Source organism: Neoarius graeffei, chromosome 27, assembly GCF_027579695.1.
Source record: "Neoarius graeffei isolate fNeoGra1 chromosome 27, fNeoGra1.pri, whole genome shotgun sequence".
NCBI classification, from domain to species: domain Eukaryota; kingdom Metazoa; phylum Chordata; class Actinopteri; order Siluriformes; family Ariidae; genus Neoarius; species Neoarius graeffei.
Window position 1 is genome coordinate 42,232,577 of NC_083595.1, and position 23,436 is coordinate 42,256,012.

The following is a 23,436-nucleotide window of genomic DNA, read 5'->3' on the forward strand; positions in this document are numbered from 1 at the left end:
TTGAGATCAAACAGTAAATAGCAAATAATAAAATACTTAATAAATAAATAGCCCTATTCCACAACTGTAGTAATCCATATTATGCCAATAACCGAACAACTGAGTAAAGAGAAATAACATCCATCATTATCATCACTTTAAGACATGAAGAAGTATTTTTTAACCTCCTAGGGCTTAGCGGTCACATGCGTGGACAGCACTTTATGGAAATTCGGAACAAGAATCCACATATGTGGACATACTTTTTCTCTAAAAGTACATCTTATCAAAAGATGATGCTTAGTTTTTATTCTAATCAGGTTCTAATAAGCCCAAATAGCAAAGAGAAATAAAAAATGCATGTAAAAAAACAGCTTGGGCCTTAGGAGGTTAATTAATAAAAATAAAGAAAAACATTGAATTAGAAGGGGTGTCCAAACTTCTGACTGGTACTGTATACGGTATGTTTGTCAAAGTAAACACTGACGCAAAAACAGAGTTCCAGAGCGAGCAAGTTTTTCTAAACCATATAAACCTACCTTTCTTTCTTATATACAGTGGTGCTTGAAAGTTTGTGAACCCTTTAGAATTTTCTATATTTCTACATAAATATGACCTCAAACATCATCAGATTTTCACACAAGTCCTAAAAGTAGAGAAAGAGAACCCAGTTAAACAAATGAGACAAAAATATTATACTTGGTCATTTATTTATTGAGGAAAATGATCCAATATAACATATCTGTGACTGGCAAAAGTATGTGAACCTCTAGGATTAGCAGTTAATTTGAAGGTGAAATTAGAGTCAGGTGTTTTCAATCAATGGGATGACAATCAGGTGTGAGTGGGCACCCTGTTTTATTTAAAGAACAGGGATCTATCAAAGTCTGATCTTCACAACACACGTTTGTGGAAGTGTATCATGGCACGAACAAAGGAGATTTCTGAAGACCTCAGAAAAAGCGTTGTTGATGCTCATCCGGCTGGAAAAGGTTACAAAACCATCTCTAAAGAGTTTGGACTCCACCAATCCACAGTCAGACAGATTGTGTACAAATGGAGGAAATTCAAGACCATTGTTACCCTCCCCAGGAGTGGTCGACCAACAAAGATCACTCCAAGAGCAAGGCGTGTAAAAGTCAGCGAGGTCACAAAGGACCCCAGGGTAATTTCCAAGCAACTGAAGGCCTCTCTCACATTGGCTAATGTTAATGTTCATGAGTCCACCATCAGGAGAACACTGAACAACAATGGTGTGCATGGCAGGGTTGCAAGGAGAAAGCCACTGCTCTCCAAAAAGAACATTGCTGCTCATCTGCAGTTTTCTAAAGATCATGCAGACAAGCCAGAAGGCTATTGGAAAAATGTTTTGTGGACAGATGAGACCAAAATAGAACTTTTTGGTTGTGAGAAGCGTTATGTTTGGAGAAAGGAAAACACCGCATTCCAGTATAAGAACCTTATCCCATCTGTGAAACATGGTGGTGGTAGTATCATGGTTTGGGCCTGTTTTGCTGCATCTGGGCCAGGACGGCTTGCCATCATTGATGGAACAATGAATTCTGAATTATACCAGTGAATTCTAAAGGAAAATGTCAGGACATCTGTCCATGAACTGAATCTCAAGAGAAGGTGGGCCATGCAGCAAGACAATTACCCTAAGCACACAAGTCGTTCTACCAAAGAATGGTTAAAGAAGAATAAAGTTAATTGTGGCAGCGGGGGCGTGGTCAAGCATCGGTCTGTGACAGGAGGGTGGAGCCGGGGAAGGTGAGTGGCAGATTCGCTACACCTGACGGTAATTAACCTGTGTTTTGTGTGTGTTTTCCCAGTAAACCGCTCCCTATTTTAAGAGGCTGAGAGAGAGCAGAGGGAGCGCGACCCGGGAGTGGAGGCTGAGAGTGTGTCTGTGTGCTGCGAGTTCTTTTAGACTGAAAAGTTTATTAATAAAATACGCTGTTACTACCTCCCAAACGTTGTCCTGCCGTCCTCTGTGCTCCACCCACGCATTGTCCGCGCTACAGTGGTGCCGAAACCCGGGAAAAGGTGGAGCACCAGTGCTACAGCTCCATGGAATCCTCCCCGTTCGCGGACTTGGTCCACGCCCTCGCCACGGCTCAGCAGAGCCAGCACCAGGCACTCGTCACGCTCCGAACGGAGCAGGAGCGCCGCTTCGAAGCCCTGGTGCTGGCTCAACAGGAAGATCGAGAGGCGTTCCGGCGGCTCCTCGCGTCGGCGGGGTCCACCAGCGCCCCGGCCGCGGGCCCGTCTCCCCTCACTGTGACCAAGATGGGCCCGCAGGACGACCCCGAGGCTTTCATCACCTTGTTCGAGCAGGTCGCCGAAGCCTCGGGGTGGCCGATGGAGCAGCGCACGGCGCGCCTCCTCCCCCTCCTGACTGGAGAGGCGCAGCTGGCCGCATTACAGCTCCCCGCCGACCGCCGGCTGGCCTACGCTGACCTTCGCCGGGCCGTCCTCCAGCGCGTGGGGCGCACGCCGGAGCAGCAGCGCCAGCGCTTCCGCGCGCTGCGGATGGAGGAAGCCGGCAGCCCGTTCGCGTTTGGCCAGCAGCTCCGGGACGCCTGCTGGCGGTGGCTGAGGGCCGAAGATCGCGACGCCGAGGGAATCATCGACCAGGTGGCGCTGGAACAGTTCGTTGCCCGCTTACCAGCCGGAACCGCGGAGTGGGTCCAGTGCCACCGCCCGGCGTCGCTGGATCAGGCCGTAGGACTGGCGGAGGATCATCTGGCGGCTGTACCGGCGGCAGGACAACGGATGACATCGTCTTCTGTCTCCTCTTCTCTCTCTCTGTCTTCCCCCCCTCTCTCTCTGTCTTCCCCCCCTCCTCCCGTGTCCCGTCCTCGCCCCATTCCCCCACCACGGAGGCGGGGGCCGGCCCCACCCCAGCCGGCCCGCCGCACCCGTGGTGCCCTCCCGTTTCTCCCTTCTGTGTCTGTCTCTCCCCCCCCTCAGGTGAGTGAGCCCCAGAACACAGTTGCAGAGGGGAGGCCCGGGCCGGTTTGCTGGCGCTGCGGGGAACCGGGCCACCTGCAGCAACAATGTGCAGCGATGGAGGTGGGGGCGGTGGTGCGGATCCCCGACGCGCCAGAGGCTGCCCTCGATCGGGCCGGAGCGTATCGCATACCGGTAAGTGTACAAGGGGCTACATATCAGGCGTTGGTGGATTCAGGCTGCAATCAGACCTCGATCCGCCAAAGCCTGGTGCAAGACGAGGCATTGGGGGGAGCACAAGGGGTGAAGGTGTTGTGTGTGCACGGGGATATTCACAGCTACCCGTTGGTGTCAGTCCACATATATTTTAGAGGGGAAAAATCTATAGTGAAGGCGGCGGTTAATCCTCGCCTTACCCACTCTTTGATCTTGGGGACCGATTGGCCGGGATTTCGGGGTTTAATGGCACGCCTAGTAAAGAGTGGGTCCTGCCGGTTGACGGGGGAGGGTCCCGGTGTCGCTTTGGCTGGAGCGGCGGTCGCAGAGCCGTCTACATCACCTCCGCGACAGGGGGAGGAGCCGCCGGCCCCTCCTCTTTCTATTGGGGAATCCCTCGTGGATTTCCCACTGGAACAATCGCGAGACGAGACTCTGCGACACGCGTTTGACCAAGTGAGAGTAATCGATGGTCAAACGCTCCAGCCGAACGCCACCCCGTCCTTCCCCTATTTTTCCATTTTGAAGGATAGATTATATCGAGTGACGCAGGACACTCAGACGAAAGAGCGAGTCACCCAGTTATTAATTCCAAAGAGCCGCCGGGAATTGGTATTCCAGGCGGCCCACTTTAATCCCATGGCTGGACACCTCGGGCAGGATAAGACACTCGCCCGGATAATGGCCCGATTCTATTGGCCGGGGATTCGCGGCGACGTCCGTAAGTGGTGTACGGCGTGCCGCGAATGCCAGTTAGTAAATCCAGCGGCCATTCCAAAAGCGCCCTTGCGCCCCCTACCATTAATCGAGACCCCGTTCGAAAGAATTGGGATGGATCTCGTTGGGCCATTAGATCGGTCAACACGAGGGTACCGCTTTATATTAGTCCTGGTGGACTATGCAACGCGATACCCGGAAGCGGTGCCTCTTCGCAATATCTCAGCACGCAGTATTGCAGAGGCCCTCTTCCACGTCATCTCCCGGGTTGGAATCCCGAAAGAGATTCTGACTGACCAAGGCACCTCGTTTATGTCACGAACACTGAGCGAACTGTATGGGCTACTAGGTATTAAGCCGATCCGCACCAGCGTTTATCACCCACAGACGGACGGTTTAGTTGAACGGTTCAATCGCACCCTCAAGAATATTATTAAAAAATTCGTAAGTGAGGACGCACGTAACTGGGATAAGTGGCTCGAACCCTTGTTGTTTGCAGTGCGAGAGGTCCCCCAAGCCTCCACGGGGTTTTCCCCGTTTGAATTATTATACGGGCGTAAGCCGCGCGGCATCTTAGATGTACTGCGGGAAAATTGGGAGGAGGGACCTTCACAGAGCAAAAACGAAATTCAGTACGTTATGGATCTGCGCGCAAAACTCCACACGCTCACCCACCTAACTCAGGAGAATTTGCGGCAGGCCCAGGAACGGCAAGTCCGCCTGTACAACAAGGGCACGCGCCTTAGAGAGTTCACTCCGGGAGAGAAGGTACTCGTCCTGTTGCCCACATCGAGCTCCAAATTAATCGCCAAGTGGCAAGGACCCTTTGAGGTCACACGGCGAGTCGGGGACGTCGACTACGAGGTTAGGCGAACGGACAGGGAGGGGGCGCTACAGATCTACCACCTCAATCTGCTGAAACTCTGGAATGAGGAGGTCCCCGTGGCGTTGGTGTCGGTAGTTCCGGAGAAGGCGGAGCTGGGGCCGGAGGTCCCCAAAGGGTCATTGGCATCACGTACCTCTCCGGTCCCCTGTGGAGACCACCTCTCCCCGACCCAACTCGCGGAGGTCGCCCAGTTGCAGGCCGAGTTTTCGGATGTGTTCTCGCCCCTGCCCGGTCGCACGAACCTCATAGAACACCACATAGAGACGCCCCCGGGGGTGGTAGTGCGTAGCCGCCCTTATAGACTACCCGAACACAAAAAAAAGGTGGTTCGGGAAGAACTTCAGGCCATGCTCGAAATGGGCATCGTCGAGGAGTCCCACAGTGACTGGAGCAGCCCAGTGGTCTTGGTTCCCAAGGCCGACGGGTCGGTCCGGTTCTGTGTGGACTATAGAAAAGTCAACGCGGTGTCTAAATTCGACGCATACCCAATGCCTCGTATTGATGAGCTGCTCGATCGACTAGGCACGGCTCGCTTTTACTCGACACTGGATTTGACGAAGGGATATTGGCAGATCCCCTTGACTCCATTATCCCGAGAGAAAACGGCCTTTTCCACACCGTTCGGCTTACACCAGTTCGTCACACTTCCGTTTGGGCTGTTTGGGGCGCCCGCTACGTTTCAGCGGCTGATGGACCGAGTCCTCCGGCCGCACGCCACCTATGCGGCCGCGTACCTAGACGACATCATCATTTATAGCAATGACTGGCAGCGGCACCTGCAACACCTGAGGGCCATCCTTAGGTCGCTGAGGCGAGCGGGGCTCACAGCCAACCCGAAGAAGTGTGCGATTGGGCGGGTGGAAGTACGGTATCTGGGCTTCCACTTGGGCAACGGGCAGGTGCGTCCCCAAATTAATAAGACTGCAGCGATTGCGGCCTGCCCGAGGCCCAAGACCAAAAAGGGGGTGAGACAGTTCCTGGGGCTGGCTGGCTACTATCGTAGGTTTATACCTAATTATTCGGACGTCACCAGCCCGCTGACTGACCTCACTAAAAAGGGGGCACCAGATCCGGTCCAGTGGACGGAGCAGTGCCAGCGGGCTTTCTCTGAGGTAAAGGCTGCACTGTGTGGGGGGCCACTCTTACACTCCCCTGACTTCTCTCTCCCTTTTTTGTTGCAGACGGATGCGTCGGACAGAGGGCTGGGGGCCGTTTTGTCCCAGCAGGTGGAGGGGGAGGACCGCCCAGTCCTATACATCAGCCGCAAGCTGTCAGTGCGTGAGGGGCGCTACAGCACCATTGAGAAGGAGTGCCTGGCGATCAAGTGGGCGGTCCTCGCCCTCCGTTACTACCTGCTGGGGCGCTCTTTCACCCTCTGTTCGGACCACGCGCCCCTCCAGTGGCTCCACCGCATGAAGGATGCCAACGCGCGGATCACCCGTTGGTATCTGGCACTCCAACCCTTCAACTTCAAGGTGGTCCACAGGCCGGGGGCGCAGATGGTTGTGGCGGACTTCCTCTCCCGTCAAGGGGGGGGGAGTCGGCTGCGGGCCGGACGGGCGCCCGGCCTGAGTCGGGCGGTGGGGGTATGTGGCAGCGGGGGCGTGGTCAAGCATCGGTCTGTGACAGGAGGGTGGAGCCGGGGAAGGTGAGTGGCAGATTCGCTACACCTGACGGTAATTAACCTGTGTTTTGTGTGTGTTTTCCCAGTAAACCGCTCCCTATTTTAAGAGGCTGAGAGAGAGCAGAGGGAGCGCGACCCGGGAGTGGAGGCTGAGAGTGTGTCTGTGTGCTGCGAGTTCTTTTAGACTGAAAAGTTTATTAATAAAATACGCTGTTACTACCTCCCAAACGTTGTCCTGCCGTCCTCTGTGCTCCACCCACGCATTGTCCGCGCTACATTAATGTTTTGGAATGGCCAGGTCAAAGTCCTGACCTTAATCCACTCGAAATGTTGTGGAAGGACCTGAAGCGAGCAGTTCATGTGAGGAAACCCACCAACATCCCAGAGCTGAAGCTGTTCTGTACGGAGGAACGGGCTAAAATTCCTCCAAGCCGGTGTGCAGGACTGATCAACAGTTACCGCAAACGTTTAGTTGCAGTTATTGCTGCACAAGGGGGTCACACCAGATACTGAAAGCAAAGGTTCACATACTTTTGCCACTCACAGATATGTAATATTGGATCATTTTCCTCAATAAATAAATGACCAAGTATAATATTTTTGTCTCATTTGTTTAACTGGGTTCTCTTTATCTACTTTTAGGACTTGTGTGAAAATCTGATGATGTTTTAGGTCATATTTATGCAGAAATATAGAAAATTCTAAAGGGTTCACAAACTTTCAAGCACCACTGTGTATATATATATATATATATATACATACACCGGTGGGGCGGCACGGTGGTGTAGTGGTTAGCGCTGTCGCCTCACAGCAAGAAGGTCCGGGTTCGAGCCCAGTGGCCGGCGAGGGCCTTTCTGTGTGGAGTTTGCATGTTCTCCCCGTGTCCGCGTGGGTTTCCTCCGGGTGCTCCGATTTCCCCCACAGTCCAAATACATGCAGGTTAGGTTAACTGGTGACTCTAAATTGACCGTAGGTTTGAATGCGAGTGTGAATGGTTGTCTGTGTCTACAGTATGTGTCAGCCCTGTGATGACCTGGCTACAGATGATGAGATGAGATGAGATGAGATGAGATGAGATGAGATGAGGTTAGGTTAACTGGTGGCTCTAAATTGACCGTAGGTGAGAATGTGAGTGTGAATGGTTGTTTGTCCCTGTGTCAGCCCTACGATAACCTGGCGACTTGTCCAGGGTGAACCTCGCCTCTCGCCCATAGTCAGCTGGGATAGGCTCCCTTGCCTGCGACCCTGTACAGGATAAGCGGCTACGGACGATGGATGGAGATATATATATAAAACAGTTATTCCATGAAATCAAGTTGTACATGAGCTGATAGCCGACGAGTCACGTAGCACCAAATTGGCTATAAGCCATGTACGATGAGACTGAGTGTCCGCATCTATTTATCCACATTCACTGGATTTTGAGAAACAGAGCTTTTTTTTTTGCAAATTCAATAAATAAAATCTTTATACAAAATGTCCAACAAAATCATTTCTGCTTAGAATGTAAACAAACCGGCGAAATGACAGTAGCAATTTGTGAAAAATGCTAAAATAATAATTCCTGAAAAATAAAAAAAGATACGTTCTTATCAAATACTTTCATTCCATATTTTGTTGCTTTTTTGTATTTTTTTTGGGGGGGGGTTGTTTTCGAGTAGAGTTTTTATTTCATCCTCGGTTGGTTCAGCAACACGCTCTGCCATTTTTTTTCTCTACTCACGGTATGAGCTGATATCCTAGTAGTAAAGTAGCCAATCAGAGCATGTTACTGCTCATATCTGATGAATGTGGATATAATATATATATTAGTGCTGTCAAAAATGTCGCGTTATTAACGCGTTAACTTGACTCAATTTTAACGGCGATAATTTTTTTATCGCGAGATTAACGCTCTGTGACATGATGTAGGTTTTTCATAAGCTTTTGAAACTGCCAGGAACTTGGAACAGAGACTTTGCTTAGAAAAACGATAGCAGCTAGACTGTAATGCCACGCCCCGCACAGCCAGAGTCCTCTGCCCTCCCCCGAAGAGCCACGGTGCTCGGCTTAGGTTTCGTTTTCCCATCGGCGGCTCCAGCCCCACTTTGCAGTGGCTGTGACCAGACGTGTTATGCTCTGCAATTAAAAAAAAAAAACATTGGTACAACCAGTGTTCGAACTATGCCGATATTTTCGGGGGGTCCCTTTTTTTCCCTTGGGGGGGTGCTTGCGCTTGTCTCAGAGCGCAGATCTCCATCGCGCGCTCACTTCGGATATGCAAATGCTTCCCGTTACACACGATTGCTATGTCAATAAACATCATTTTGCCAATATTTTAGAGACCCCCCCAACATTTCCCAAATCATGTTTTCAAGGGATCTCATGTCTGTTTCAGGGGATCTCGGATCCCCCGAGTACCCCCGTAGTTCGAACGGTGAGCAAGCCCATTCACTTTTTTATGCTGATAAGAGAATTACATGTTTTTTCATGTGACAAAAATGTGCGATTCAATTGCGATTAATCGCGAGTTAACTATGACAGTCGTGACATTAATCGCGATTAAATATTTTAATCGCTTGACAGCATTAATATATATATAAGTTTACTGCCTAGACAAGATTATAACGTAAATCTAAAATACAAATATCACGAGAAGTATCATGACAAAATGTCATTTTGGTGAAATATACTGACGGTTTCTTAAAGTTGACATGTGAAAGCATATTACAGGCAGAAAACCCAAATTTTTTCCCCCAAACCTAATTTTTAAAAAGATCTATTTTTGGCAAGATTTTACAGCAACATTTGACAGGTTTTCCCACACCACCAAACATATATGCAACTTCCTTCAAATACTAACTAAACACAGCTGACTGAATTATTATTATTTATCTGTAATAAAATAAGAAATTGTTCTTCCGAAACATCATATAATTAACAGAATCAATAAAAAAGTCTAATAAACCTGATTAAATACTGAAATTTCCAAATATACTGTCATCAATAAATACAGTAAATTAAATATGCCTGCAATAGCTGTAATTTCCACCACCAAAATATTCCTATAAAAATTATCACCGAAACCTAATTCTACATCGTTAGGAAAATGCCGCTGTGCTCTGTTTTAATAAAAAATAAAAGCTAATTTGATTGGATACAGCAGCAGGACGTCTATATTCTCCTTGTGATAATGCGTTCAGTCTCACTCCACCTCGTTTCACAACTGAGCCAGATTACACCTACTCCCTCGCATGCATTATTCTCTTTTCAGGGTTATCATCACCAAAACCTGACTCAACGTGAGAGCTGGAGAAAGTGCTACTCCTCAGCAGTGATCCGCGCGTTAGTCACTAAGCTGTGAGTCAAACAACAGGTGATCGAAGTCAAAGAAAGAAAAGAAACGTCGCAGGGTGGAGGAGGTCAGTCCTGTCTAGGAACACTGTGAGAAAAGTGCATTTGAAAGTGAATTACAGAACTCGGAGGTTCGTCAGGCCGTGGAAAGTGTCTCGCTCGATCTGCTGGATGTGGTTCTGCTGTAGGGTTCTGCGCACACAGACAGACAAAAAAGGAACATGAGAGAACAGAAATCAAGCTGTTTAAACCTCTTCAATAGAAAGACGAGAAAGAAAAGGAATGAAACAGGGAGTCTGGGATACGGAGGGAATGAAAGGTGCTCACATGTCCTGAAGACTCACACAGCCCTGAAAGGATGGCAGCTCTTCAATCTCATTGTAGGAAAGATCTCTGTTTTACACACACACACACACACACACACACACACACACACACACACACACAATCATAAAATATTTAATATCTCACATGATACACAATTACACACAATCCATTAGAGCATCATCACAGATCATTCATACAATTCATACAAAACAGGTAGAGTGTGTGTGTGTGTGTGTGTGTGTGTGTGTGTGTGTGTGTGTGTGCCTAGCTCTGACTGCAGCTCCTCAGGGAGATCATTAGAGCTGAGTTTTTTAACTTCCTTGCAGCACAACACACACACACACACACACACACACACACACACACACACACACACACACACACACACACACACACACAGAGCCCATTAGAATGATGCTCCCTAAAAGAATGAGTGAGAGAGAGAGAGAGAGAGAGAGAGAGAGAGAGTGTGTGTGTGTGTGTGCATGCCCATATGGAGCAGGTTTGATTACGTTTGACATGCACAGGGCTTTCCAGTCTGATGGGATCTGTGTTATATTCAGACGTTCAATGAGTTTTATTTCCTTTATTTGCTTTATTTGTTTAGTTTTGGTTATTTTTAGGTGAGTGGATTTTATTCATTCGTTATTTTTTTTTCCCTGAGGGTAATTTGGGTCATGTGGGTTTTATTTTCCTCCCAGTGCAACCACATCAAGCTTAAAAGTAATGAAATTAAATAACACTGAATCAATTTTATTGGTAAACAATAAAACTCTGGCGTCGACGCGGATGCCTTCGCTGACGACATGTCTCGTCCTTCTTGTTGTAAATTTGCATGACTGAAATATACAGAGAAAAAAATATGCTTAACCTTAAAATATCATGAAGGAAGCTTCTGAAGCAAAACTACTCAAATTTGATCCTGTCTGAATCAATTCCAAGATCTACTCGGTTCATTGGCTGGAAACACTCACTACGTTTACATGCACAGGATATTACAGCTTTTGCCTTCTCAACTCATCTCATCTCATTATCTCTAGCCGCTTTATCCTGTTCTACAGGGTCGCAGGCAAGCTGGAGCCTATCCCAGCTGACTACGGGCGAAAGGCGGGGTACACCCTGGACAAGTCGCCAGGTCATCACAGGGCTGACACATAGACACAGACAACCATTCACACTCACATTCACACCTACGGTCAATTTAGTCACCAGTTAACCTAACCTGCATGTCTTTGGACTGTGGGGGAAACCGGAGCACCCGGAGGAAACCCACGCGGACACGGGGAGAACATGCAAACTCCACACAGAAAGGCCCTCGCCAGCCACGGGGCTCGAACCCGGACCTTCTTGCTGTGAGGCGACAGCGCTAACCACTACACCACCGTGCCGCAGCTTTTGCCTTATTTAAAAAAAAAAAAAAGACAATATTCCTACTAAGCTGTTTACATGGCTAAGGAAAATCAATACTCCGCGAATATTCCTGTTTACATGCAGCAGTGCATACTCCGATTAACGTAAAATGCCACCATGTTGGTTTTTGTTTCATGCACAGAGCTGAACATACAACCCCTTTTCCAAAAAAGTTGGGACAAAATACAAATTGTAAATAAAAACGGAATGCAATGATGTGGAAGTTTCAAAATTCCATATTTTATTCAGAATAGAACATAGATGACATATCAAATGTTCAAACTGAGAAAATGTATCATTGAAACAGAAAAATTAGGTGATTTTAAATTTCATGACAACAACACATCTCAAAAAAGTTGGTACAAGGCCATGTTTACCACTGTGAGACATCCCCTTTTCTCTTTACAACAGTCTGTAAACATCTGGGGACCGAGGAGACAAGTTGCTCAAGTTTAGGGATAGGAATGTTAACCTATTCTTGTCTAATGTAGGATTCTAGTTGCTCAACTGTCTTAGGTCTTTTTTGTCGTATCTTCCGTTTTATGATGCGCCAAATGTTTTCTATGGGTGAAAGATCTGGACTGCAGGCTGGCCAGTTCAGTACCCGGACCCTTCTTCTACGCAGCCATGATGCTGTAATTGATGCAGTATGTGGTTTGGCATTGTCATGTTGGAAAATGCAAGGTCTTCCCTGAAAGAGACGTCGTCTGGATGGGAGCATATGTTGCTCTAGAACCTGGATATACCTTTCAGCATTGATGGTGTCTTTCCAGATGTGTAAGCTGCCCATGCCACACGCACTAATGCAACCCCATACCATCAGAGATGCAGGCTTCTGAACTGAGCGCTGATAACAACTTGGGTCGTCCTTCTCCTCTTTAGTCCGAATGACACGGCGTCCCTGATTTCCATAAGAACTTTAAATTTTGATTCGTCTGACCACAGAACAGTTTTCCACTTTGCCACAGTCCATTTTAAATGAGCCTTGGCCCAGAGAAGATGTCTGCGCTTCTGGATCATGTTTAGATACGGCTTCTTCTTTGAACTATAGAGTTTTAGCTGGCAACGGTGGATGTCACGGTGAATTGTGTTCACAGATAATGTTCTCTGGAAATATTCCTGAGCCCATTTTGTGATTTCCAATACAGAAGCATGCCTGTATGTGATGCAGTGCCATCTAAGGGCCCGAAGATCACGGGCACCCAGTATGGTTTTCTGGCCTTGACCCTTACGCACAGAGATTCTTCCAGATTCTCTGAATCTTTTGATGATATTATGCACTGTAGATGATGATATGTTCAAACTCTTTGCAATTTTACACTGTCGAACTCCTTTCTGATATTGCTCCACTATTTGTCGGTGCAGAATTAGGGGGATTGGTGATCCTCTTCCCATCTTTACTTCTGAGAGCCGCTGCCACTCCAAGATGCTCTTTTTATACCCAGTCATGTTAATGACCTATTGCCAATTGACCTAATGAGTTGCAATTTGGTCCTCCAGCTGTTCCTTTTTTGTACCTTTAACTTTTCCAGCCTCTTATTGCCCCTGTCCCAACTTTTTTGAGATGTGTTGCTGTCATGAAATTTCAAATGAGCCAATATTTGGCATGAAATTTCAAAATTTCTCACTTTCGACATTTGATATGTTGTCTATGTTCTATTGTGAATACAATATCAGTTTTTGAGATTTGTAAATTATTGCATTCCGTTTTTATTTACAATTTGTACTTTGTCCCAACTTTTTTGGAATCGGGGTTGTAGAACAGGAAGGACTCCGTGTGTCGCAAACTGCCATAAAAACCCCAGTTGAGACGGATATTCCAAATGTGCTGGATACATGTCCAGAGAATGTTCCTAAAACCTGAATAATATCAGCACATCCCAGATGTCTTAATGAGAACATGCTAAATTCAGAATGAGGTCAAATTCGGAATATCCAAACAGAATATGCTATTTACACGACCCACATTAAATTCCAATTACTGTCATATTCGGAATAATAATGGAATATTATTGAAAATTAATATTATTCAACATACTGAATGATAATTCCATATAAAGCCTACAAACATTCAACCACTAGTTCTTAAGGTATTGGCGCGATATTGATCAGAGGGGAACCGTCAGGGCCTTCTAGTCCTTCAGAGAAGGTCCAAATACATCCGCATTTCAAATGTTAGATTTAATTGCTTTCATTCTTTCATAATTTCATGATAATTATTCTCTTCTAATGCTAATTTGGCCTCATTTTCTATCAAATGTGCTTCAGAAATGAAAGGATTACTGTCCTGAAAACATTAAAACAGAATGAGATTTTTTTTGTTTGTTGTCTCTAGGCTGAGAAGAGTTTCGAGCTGCTCACTCATTGGTTAGGACTTCAGCGCCGGGACAGAAGGCCATGGCAGTGTATGTTTATGTAGGAAGTGACCGATGAATTAACCAATCAGATTTTGATTTATATTGGGCGGGACCAAAAATGTATCGCCCTAGACGTTCTCGAAGGCCAACACAGCAGTGAAGTCACCTTCCAGCCGGTGTAGCGTTCATCAGTAGTGTTAGCGAATGCTAATAAAGCGGTCAAGCCAGTGCTATCGAGAACAAGCAGCACAGGCCAACGACCGAGAAACTAAGATTTCTGTCTCCAGACTCTTCTTCCATGCTGCACGCTCGGCACAGTATTTCTCACTCAGACTTAAGTATTCATTTCCCTCTGTAATTTACTTTTAAAATCAACATCGACAACTACACACAACGATGCTACCTGGCAGCCTGCCGCTAATCCCTTACAAAATCCTTTGCCATGTTGCTCTTTTGGTGTGTCTGGCTAAGGTTTTGCTGAGCTCCAGTTCCAGCTCTGATAGTAATAGTTCACCACTGATATTGATAAACGGACAACCTGGGAAAAAAAATGCATCCAGCACTCAGTGGTGGAGGCATAAAACCATCCAGGTCAATGAGAAAGATCAGAGAAGAACAGCCAGCTCAAGTACTCGTCTCGTCTCGTCTTCTTCCGCTTTATCCGGGACCGGGTCGCGGAGGCAGCAGTCTAAGCAGGGAAGCCCAAACTTCCCTTTCCCCAGACACCTCGGCCAGCTCCTCGGGAAGAACACCGAGGCGTTCCCAGGCCAGCCGAGAGACATAGTCCCTCCAGCATGTCCTGGGTCTTCCCCGGGGCCTCCTCCCGGGGGGACATGCCTGGAACACCTCCCCAGGGAGGCGTCCAGGAGGCATCCAAAAAAGATGCCCGAGCCACCTCAGCTGATTCCTCTCGATGTGGAGGAGCAGCAGCTCTACTCCGAGCTCCTCCCGAGTGACTGTGCTTCTCACCCTATCTCTAAGGGAGCGCCCAGCCACCCTGCGAAGGAAACTCATTTCGGCCGCTTGTATCCGCGATCTTGTTCTTTCGGTCATTACCCAAAGCTCATGACCATAGGTGAGAGTCGGAACGTAGATCGACCGGTAAATTGAGAGCTTCGCCTTTTGGCTCAGCTCCTTCTTCACCACGACGGACCGGTAAAGCGACCGCATCACTGTGTAGGCTGCACCGATCGTCCTGTCGATCTCGCGCTCCATCCTTCCCTCACTCATGAACAAGATCCCGAGATACTTAAACTCCTCCACTTGAGGCAGGACTTCTCCACCAACCTGGAGAGGACAAGCCACCCTTTTCCGGTCGAGAACCATGGCCTCGGACTTGGAGGTGCTGATTCTCATCCCAGCCGCTTCACACTCGACTGTAAACTGCCCCAGTGCATGCTGAAGGTCATGGTTTGAAGAAGCCAACAGGACAACATCATCCGCAAAAAGCAGAGATGAAATCCTGTGGTTCCCAAACAGGATTCCTTCCGGCCCCTGGCTGCGCCTAGAAATTCTGTCCATAAAAATTATGAACAGAACCGGTGACAAAGGGCAGCCCTGCCGGAGTTCAACATGCACTGGGAACAGGTCTGACTTACTGCCGGCAATGCGAACCAGACTCCTGCTCCGTTCGTACAGGGACCGGACAGCCCTTAGCAAAGAGCCCCGAACCCCATACTCCCGAAGCACCCCCCACAGAATACCACGGGGGACACGGTCGAATGCCTTCTCCAGACCCACAAAGCACATGTGGACTGGTTGGGCAAACTCCCATGAACCCTCGAGCACCCTATGAAGGGTATAGAGCTGGTCCAGTGTTCCGCGACCAGGACGAAAACTGCATTGTTCCTCCTGGATCCAAGGTTCGACTATTGGTCGAATTCTCCTCTCCAGTACCCTGGAGTAAACCTTCCCTGGGAGGCTGAGAAGTGTGATTCCCCTATAATTGGAGCACACTCTCCGGTCCCCTTTCTTAAAAAGAGGGACCACCACCCCAGTCTGCCACTCCAGAGGCACTGTCCCCAACCGCCACGCGATGTTGCAGAGGCGTGTCAACCAAGACAGCCCCACAACATCCAGAGACTTGAGATACTCAGGGCGGATCTCATCCACCCCCGGTGCCTTGCCACCGAGGAGCTTGCAAACCACCTCAGTGACTTCGGCTTGGGTAATGGACGAGTCCACCTCTGAGTCATCAGCCTCAGTCTCCTCAGTGGAAGACATGACGGTGGGATTGAGGAAATCCTCAAAGTATTCCTTCCACCGCCCGACAATGTCCCCAGTCGAGGTCAACAGCTCCCCACCCGCACTGTAAACAGTGTTGGCAGAGTACTGCTTCCCCCTCCTGAGGCGCCGGACGGTTTGCTAGAATTTCTTCGAGGCCGACCGATAGTCCTTCTCCATGGCCTCCCCGAACTCCTCCCAGTTCCGAGTTTTTGCCTCCACAACTGCCCGAGCTGCAGCACGCCTGGCCTGCCGATACCCGTCAGCTGCCTCAGGAGTCCTGGAGGTCAACATGGCCCGATAGGACTCCTTCTTCAGCTTGACGGCATCCCTTACTTCCGGTGTTCGGGGATTGCCGCCATGACAGGCACCGGAGACCTTGCGGCCACAGCTCCGAACAGCTGCGTCCACAATGGAAGTAGAGAACATGGTCCACTCAGACTCAATGTCCCCCGCCTCCCTCGGAAGCTGGGAAAAGCTCTCCCGGAGGTGGGAGTTAAAGACCTCCCCAACAGAGTGCTCGGCCAGACGTTCCCAGCAGACCCTCACCATACGTTTGGGCCTGCCAGGTCTGTCCAGCTTCCTCCTCCGCCAGCGGATCCAACTCACTACCAGGTGGTGATCAGTTGACAGCTCAGCCCCTCTCTTCACCCGAGTGTCCAAGACATAGGGCCGGAGATCAGATGAAACAACTACAAAGTCTATCATCGACCTCCGACCTAAGGTGTCCTGGTGCCACGTGCACTTATGGACACCCCTATGCTCAAACATGGTGTTCGTTATGGACAAACCGTGACTAGCACAGAAGTCCAATAACAAAACACCACTCGGGTTCAGATCAGGGAGGCTGTTCCTCCCAACCACGCCCCTCACAGCTCAAGTACTGTATACTCTAATGCACATAATTCTTTACAACCGTGGTGCGCAGAAAAGCATCTCCAATGGAACAACCTGTCGAACCTTGCGGTGGATGGGCTCCAACAGCAGAAAACCACATCGGGTTCCACTTGTGTAAACCAAGCACAGGAATCTGGTAAGTACAGACTAGGGTTGCGTACCGGTACTGTGTACCGGTACTGTACCGTGAAAATCGATTCGGTACAGGTCCAAAATACCGGATCATGAAGTACCGGTACTGTACCGATATAAATTTACACCAAGTATCTGCTTATTTTGTGACTGAAGATGCGTAAATCCTACCACAAAGACGAAAATTTAGCACTGGAAAAGACGTAAAATGCCACGCTGAAAATTGAAATCAGAGCCATCTTTGATTTGAGATCCTCTCGCCAGTCTCACGAGACATTGCGAGAGCTTGGCTGATCCAGCGTTCTGATTGGTCAAAAAGACTCAAAATCAGGTCAGCCATTTTTCCTTTGCTGGCATTGGCAGTCTTTGCTGCGTTGTGTAATTTTGCCGCACAAGTTAAAGGCCGCGGACTGCGCGTAGTCTGTAGTACTCTAGTGCTCACTTCTCGCTGTGAGACAACTTATGACTTTTTGTCCCAAGTTAACTATAGTGTGAGACTGAGAGGGTGACTGAGAAGTGAGGTAGGAAACCTAGTTATGTTCGGTTTTCTTTGAATAAAGATACTGACAAGTTGTCAACAGTTTATTAATGTTTCTGTCATTATTAAAGAAGTTCAGAAGAATTTGTCAAATTGTTCAGGTACAGGTCCGGACCTGTACCTAAACCTCTGTACCGGTACCTGTACCTGATGTTATGTTTAGGTATGCAGCCCTAGTACAGACTCATTGAAATCGAACAGGTGAAGAATGGAAGATCAGGCAGCACTCACTGGTGTAGCCAAGTTTAGTTTTGATGCCAAAGCTCCTAGCTGTGTTGTTTCCTGAGCTGAAATCTTTACCTGTTATAGCCTACTTTTACGATCCAAGTGCTCCCATATCAGGGTTCAATACTGACACCTTTTATTTGTCTGATTCATGCCTGAAGACAAGTTCAACACTTTACAGTAGCTTTCCAGTGATCCTGGGGCGCTTTAGTAACATCAGCAGGAACTTCTCTTCTGTTAGTTCCTTCCTCCTGATGAAATCTGCGGTTGATTTTGCAGTGTGTTTTGTCACGTTGTCTCACTACATCACCTAATAAGTGTTCAACTTTTGGAATTATTGTAAACTCTTCAAGTTATCTTCGTAATGCCATTTTTTTTTAGCTAAATCCATTCATCACTGATCAAATCAGTTGAACATGATAGCTCTAAAATACTGTATTATAAAATAAATTTGGTCACATACAAGACATAATGATATTAAGTCTGTGATTCATTGGCAGTATCTTTAATAACGTACTTTGCTGGGAGTTTTTGGAAGGCTTTAAACTTGCTAGCAAGGAGTTAAAGGCTTAATTGAGTAAAAAATTGGAAAAGTGACTTGGCCAGAGTAGTGCTTCCTCCTGATTATGGACTTGGCAGTGTGGTTTGTAGTGTTGTGTTTCGATACTCATTCTCATCTCATTATCTCTAGCCGCTTTATCCTGTTCTACAGGGTCGCAGGCAAGCTGGAGCCTATCCCAGCTGACTACGGGCGAAAGGCGGGGTACACCCTGGACAAGTCGCCAGGTCATCACAGGGCTGACACATAGACACAGACAACCATTCACACTCACATTCACACCTGCGGTCAATTTAGAGTCACCAGTTAACCTAACCTGCATGTCTTTGGACTGTGGGGGAACCCGGAGCACCCGGAGGAAACCCACGCGGACACGGGGAGAACATGCAAACTCCGCACAGAAAGGCCCTCGCCGGCCACGGGGCTCGAACCCAGATCTTCTTGCTGTGAGGCGACAGCGCTAACCACTACACCACCGTGCCGCCGTGTTTCGATACTATAATCGCTTAACGAGCGTTGAAGAGTTCTGTAAAATACTTGGCTGTTTTTATCTCTGCCAACTTTGTTGGAAGAGGTTACGTTTTTGGCTCCATTTGTTTATCTGTTCCCGACATATCTCAAAAAGCAGTGAACAGATTTTGATGAGATTTTGACAAAAGGTGGGCCATGGGTCTAGGAACAATTGATTAGATTTTGATGCAAATCCAGATATGTTTGTGAATCAAAGATTTTATTTTATTTTTTATTCCCGATGTAACTTAAAAAGTAGTGAGCGGATTTGGATGAAATTTGGTGGACAGCTTTAGTATTATCCGAGGTTTACAGTAAGTGATTTGATTTAAAGTTGATAACATGTGGCTTGGTGGAGGTATACACTCTACCGTGTGCCCTTCTAATTATGAAAGTTCTTCGGGGTTTATATAATTTATATAACCAGCCAGTGAGGAGGTTGTCATGTATCGCTAAATCCATGCCAGGTGCCATCTTACGGTTCAGGATTATCAGATATTCCTCTTTAATACTGCATTATTATGCAAGGAGAAAATCATGATGTGGTTTGCAAGGCAACCCGTCACGAAGTGGAGTCGTTGTTACTGTTACACAGACGCTGATTAGTTCCAATAACAGCATGTCCTGAAGTGTTTTATTCCTCTTATCTATTTATTACCTCGCCCGCGATGGAGTAAACGGGGTGAGGTATTGTAATCAGTGCGGTTTGTTTGTGTGTGTGTCTGTCTGTTAACAATCTATCGTCTAGACAGTTGCACCGATTGACTTCAAATTTTCAGGGTAAGTGGGAAATGGTCCGTAGATTACCTGATTAAATTTTGGGGGTAATCGGGTCAAGGTGAAGGTCAAGGTCACTGGAAAGGTCAACCTTTTGGTCAAAATAACATTTTCCATTATAACTCAAAAACAGTTGCCAATAGACAGATGTTCACTATTATGAGCATATACAAACTCTCATATGACCTTTCATTTGGCACCATGATCTTTGACCTTGAGTGAACCTGAAAGGTCAAACTCGAGGTCACGGATTTTCAGAGGGCTGTAACTTGAAAACGGTTGATGGTAGACAGATATTTACCATTATCAACTTATAGGAAGTGCCATATGGGCTATCATTTGGCACCATGATCTTTGACCTTGAGTGAACTTGAAAGGTCAAACTCAAGGTCATGGGTTTTCAAAGGGCTATAACTATAAAATGGTTCATGATAGCCAGATGTTTACCATTATCAACATATAAGAAGTCCCATATGGGCTTTCAGTTGCCGCCATGACCTTTGACCTTGAGTGACTCTGAAATGTCAAACTCAAGGTCATGAATTTTCATAGGACTATAACCTGACAGCTGATGATTGAGAAACATTACCGTTATCAACATATAGGTATAAAATAAGTGCTGCCAGGAGAGGTTTGTTTTGCCTGGCAACACTTGTTTTTTTTTTTTTTTTAAATCCCATCACACTTTCGATCTATTTACAGTTGTGTTTAAAGCGATTAATTTCTCTGAGTTTTTAATTCATTTCTTTTTCACTCCGAATAACTTCAACAGACAGTAAGGGAATTACTTTTTGTTTTTCTAAAATTGTAATCGTTCGTAAATTGCTGTGGTATGAGAGGGGAGGAAACAGAAACTCTCGCCAGATCACACTGCATCATGTTATTGATTAACTTCTTATCACAGCACGTTTCATTCCTCACATAGACAGTATGTGTCACTCCTGAGTGGTGTTTAATTACAAATCTCAGCAGTATGAATGACGCATTTATACGTTTTCTGTTCAGTTCTGTTTCTGTAAGTAGTAATCACTGGATCAGTGTGTGCATGACTGGTGAGCATGTTATGTCATTTTATGTCACTGCAGTACTAATGTACTAATGCAGTGTGTGTGTTTATGTGTTTCTGAATGTGTGCGCCCAATTAAACATGAAATTGTTTGTTAATTTGTTATGGAAGAAGGTGACAGACAACGGTCAGTGTCCACAGCCTAGTGTTTGTGTATACATCATTATTTATACACATGCACACACGGGTAACATTGTGGGACTGTAATTATATATATATATATATATATATATATATATATATATATATATATATATATATATATATACACACACACACACACACACACAGTGGGGCAAAAAAGTATTTAGTCAGTCACCAATTGTGCAAGTTCTCCCACTTAAAAAGATGAGAGAGGCCTGTAATTTTCATCATAGGTACACTTCAACTATGAGAGACAGAATGAGAAAAAAAAATCCAGAAAATCACATTGTCTGATTTTTAAAGAATTTATTTGCAAATTATGGTGGAAAATAAGTATTTGGTCAATAACAAAAGTTCATCTCAATACTTTGTTATATACCCTTTGTTGGCAATGACAGAGGTCAAACGTTTTCCGTAAGTCTTCACAAGGTTTTCACACACTGTTGCTGGTATTTTGGCCCATTCCTCCATGCAGATCTCCTCTAGAGCAGTGATGTTTTGGGGCTGTCACTGGGCAACACGGACTTTCAACTCCCTCCAAAGATTTTCTATGGGGTTGAGACCTGGAGACTGGCTAGGCCACTCCAGGACCTTGAAATGCTTCTTACGAAGCCACTCCTTCGTTGCCCGGGCGGTGTGTTTGGGACCATTGTCATGCTGAAAGACCCAGCCATGTTTCATCTTTAATGCCCTTGCTGATGGAAGGAGGTTTTCACTCAAAATCTCACAATACATGGCCCCATTCATTCTTTCCTTTACACGGATCAGTCGTCCTGGTCCCTTTGCAGAAAAATAGCCCCAAAGCATGATGTTTCCACCCCCATGCTTCACAGTAGGTATGGTGTTCTTTGGATGCAACTCAGCATTCTTTCTCCTCCAAACACGACAAGTTGAGTTTTTACCAAAAAGTTCTATTTTGGTTTCATCTGACCATATGACATTCTCCCAATCCTCTTCTGGATCATCCAAATGCTCTCTAGCAAACTTCAGACGGGCCTGGACATGTACTGGCTTAAGCAGGGGGACACGTCTGGCACTGCAGGATTTGAGTCCCTGGCGGCATAGTGTGTTACTGATGGTAGCCTTTGTTACTTTGGTCCCAGCTCTCTGCAGGTCATTCACTAGGTCCCCCCGTGTGGTTCTGGGATTTTTGCTCACCGTTCTTGTGATCATTTTGACCTCACGGGGTGAGATCTTGCGTGGAGCCCCAGATCGAGGGAGATTATCAGTGGTCTTGTATGTCTTCCATTTTCTAATAATTGCTCCCACAGTTGATTTCTTCACACCAAGCTGCTTACCTATTGCAGATTCAGTCTTCCCAGCCTGGTGCAGGTCTACAATTTTGTTTCTGGTGTCCTTTGACAGCTCTTTGGTCTTGGCCATAGTGGAGTTTGGAGTGTGACTGTTTGAGGTTGTGGACAGGTGTCTTTTATACTGATAACGAGTTCAAACAGGTGCCATTAATACAGGTAACGAGTGGAGGACAGAGGAGCCTCTTAAAGAAGTTGTTACAGGTCTGTGAGAGCCAGAAATCTTGCTTGTTTGTAGGTGACCAAATACTTATTTTACCGAGGAATTTACCAATTAATTCATTAAAAATCCTACAATGTGATTTCCTGGATTCTTTCCCCCCATTCTGTCTCTCTTAGTTGAAGTGTTCCTACGATGAAAAATTACAGGCCTCTCTCATCTTTTTAAGTGGGAGAACTTGCACAATTGGTGGCTGACTAAATAATTTTTTGCCCCACTGTATATATATCATCTCATTATCTCTAGCTGCTTTATCCTGTTCTACAGGGTCGCAGGCAAGCTGGAGCCTATCCCAGCTGACTACGGGCGAGAGGCGGGGTACACCCTGGACAAGTCGCCAGGTCATCACAGGGCTGACACATAGACACAGACAACCATTCACACTCACATTCACACCTACAGTCAATTTAGAGTCACTAGTTAACCTAACCTGCATGTCTTTGGACTGTGGGGGAAACCGGAGCACCCGGAGGAAACCCACGCGGACACGGGGAGAACATGCAAACTCCACACAGAAAGGCCCTCGCCGGCCACGGGGCTCGAACCCGGACCTTCTTGCTGTGAGGTGACAGCGCTAACCACTACGCCACCGTGCCACCCATATATATATATATGTGTGTGTGTGTGTGTGTGTGTGAGAGAGAGAAAGAGAGAGAGACTCACAATGTCCGGAGAACTGAGAGGTTCTCACACAGATCTGCAGGTACAGCTCTGATCTTAGTGCCTGTCAGGGTGCTAGAGAACGTGCGTGCGCGCACACACACACACACACACAGAAACATTATATGAAAATTCAGAGCTCTTGCTCTTCAGACCAGTCATGAATAAAAAATGGTTTGAATAAAATATCATCTATAATATAACTCTGTGTGTGTGTGTGTGTGTGTGTGATAGCAGGCAATTTATCTTTGCATTGTATGCTTTTTTTTTACCTGAATGATTTCTTACTCTACACACTCGTGCAAACATCATTATTTTATAGTTCAATAGCAATTACGAGCGTCTTTCCTGAGTTGTAGATAATCTAAAACTAC

General features: G+C 46.8%; 1 protein-coding gene across 1 annotated transcript in view; it reads right to left on the reverse strand.

Annotated features, from left to right (window-relative positions):
• Positions 1-23,436, reverse strand: part of lgr4 (leucine-rich repeat containing G protein-coupled receptor 4) — a 214,425-nt gene that overhangs the window by 16,277 nt on the left and 174,712 nt on the right. The window contains exons 11-13 of the mRNA XM_060912083.1: positions 23,066-23,137; positions 10,035-10,100; positions 9,828-9,899 (exon numbers count right to left, since the gene is read on the reverse strand). Coding sequence (XP_060768066.1) covers positions 9,828-9,899; positions 10,035-10,100; positions 23,066-23,137 — 210 coding nt within the window. The remainder of the gene's footprint in view (positions 1-9,827; positions 9,900-10,034; positions 10,101-23,065; positions 23,138-23,436) is intronic.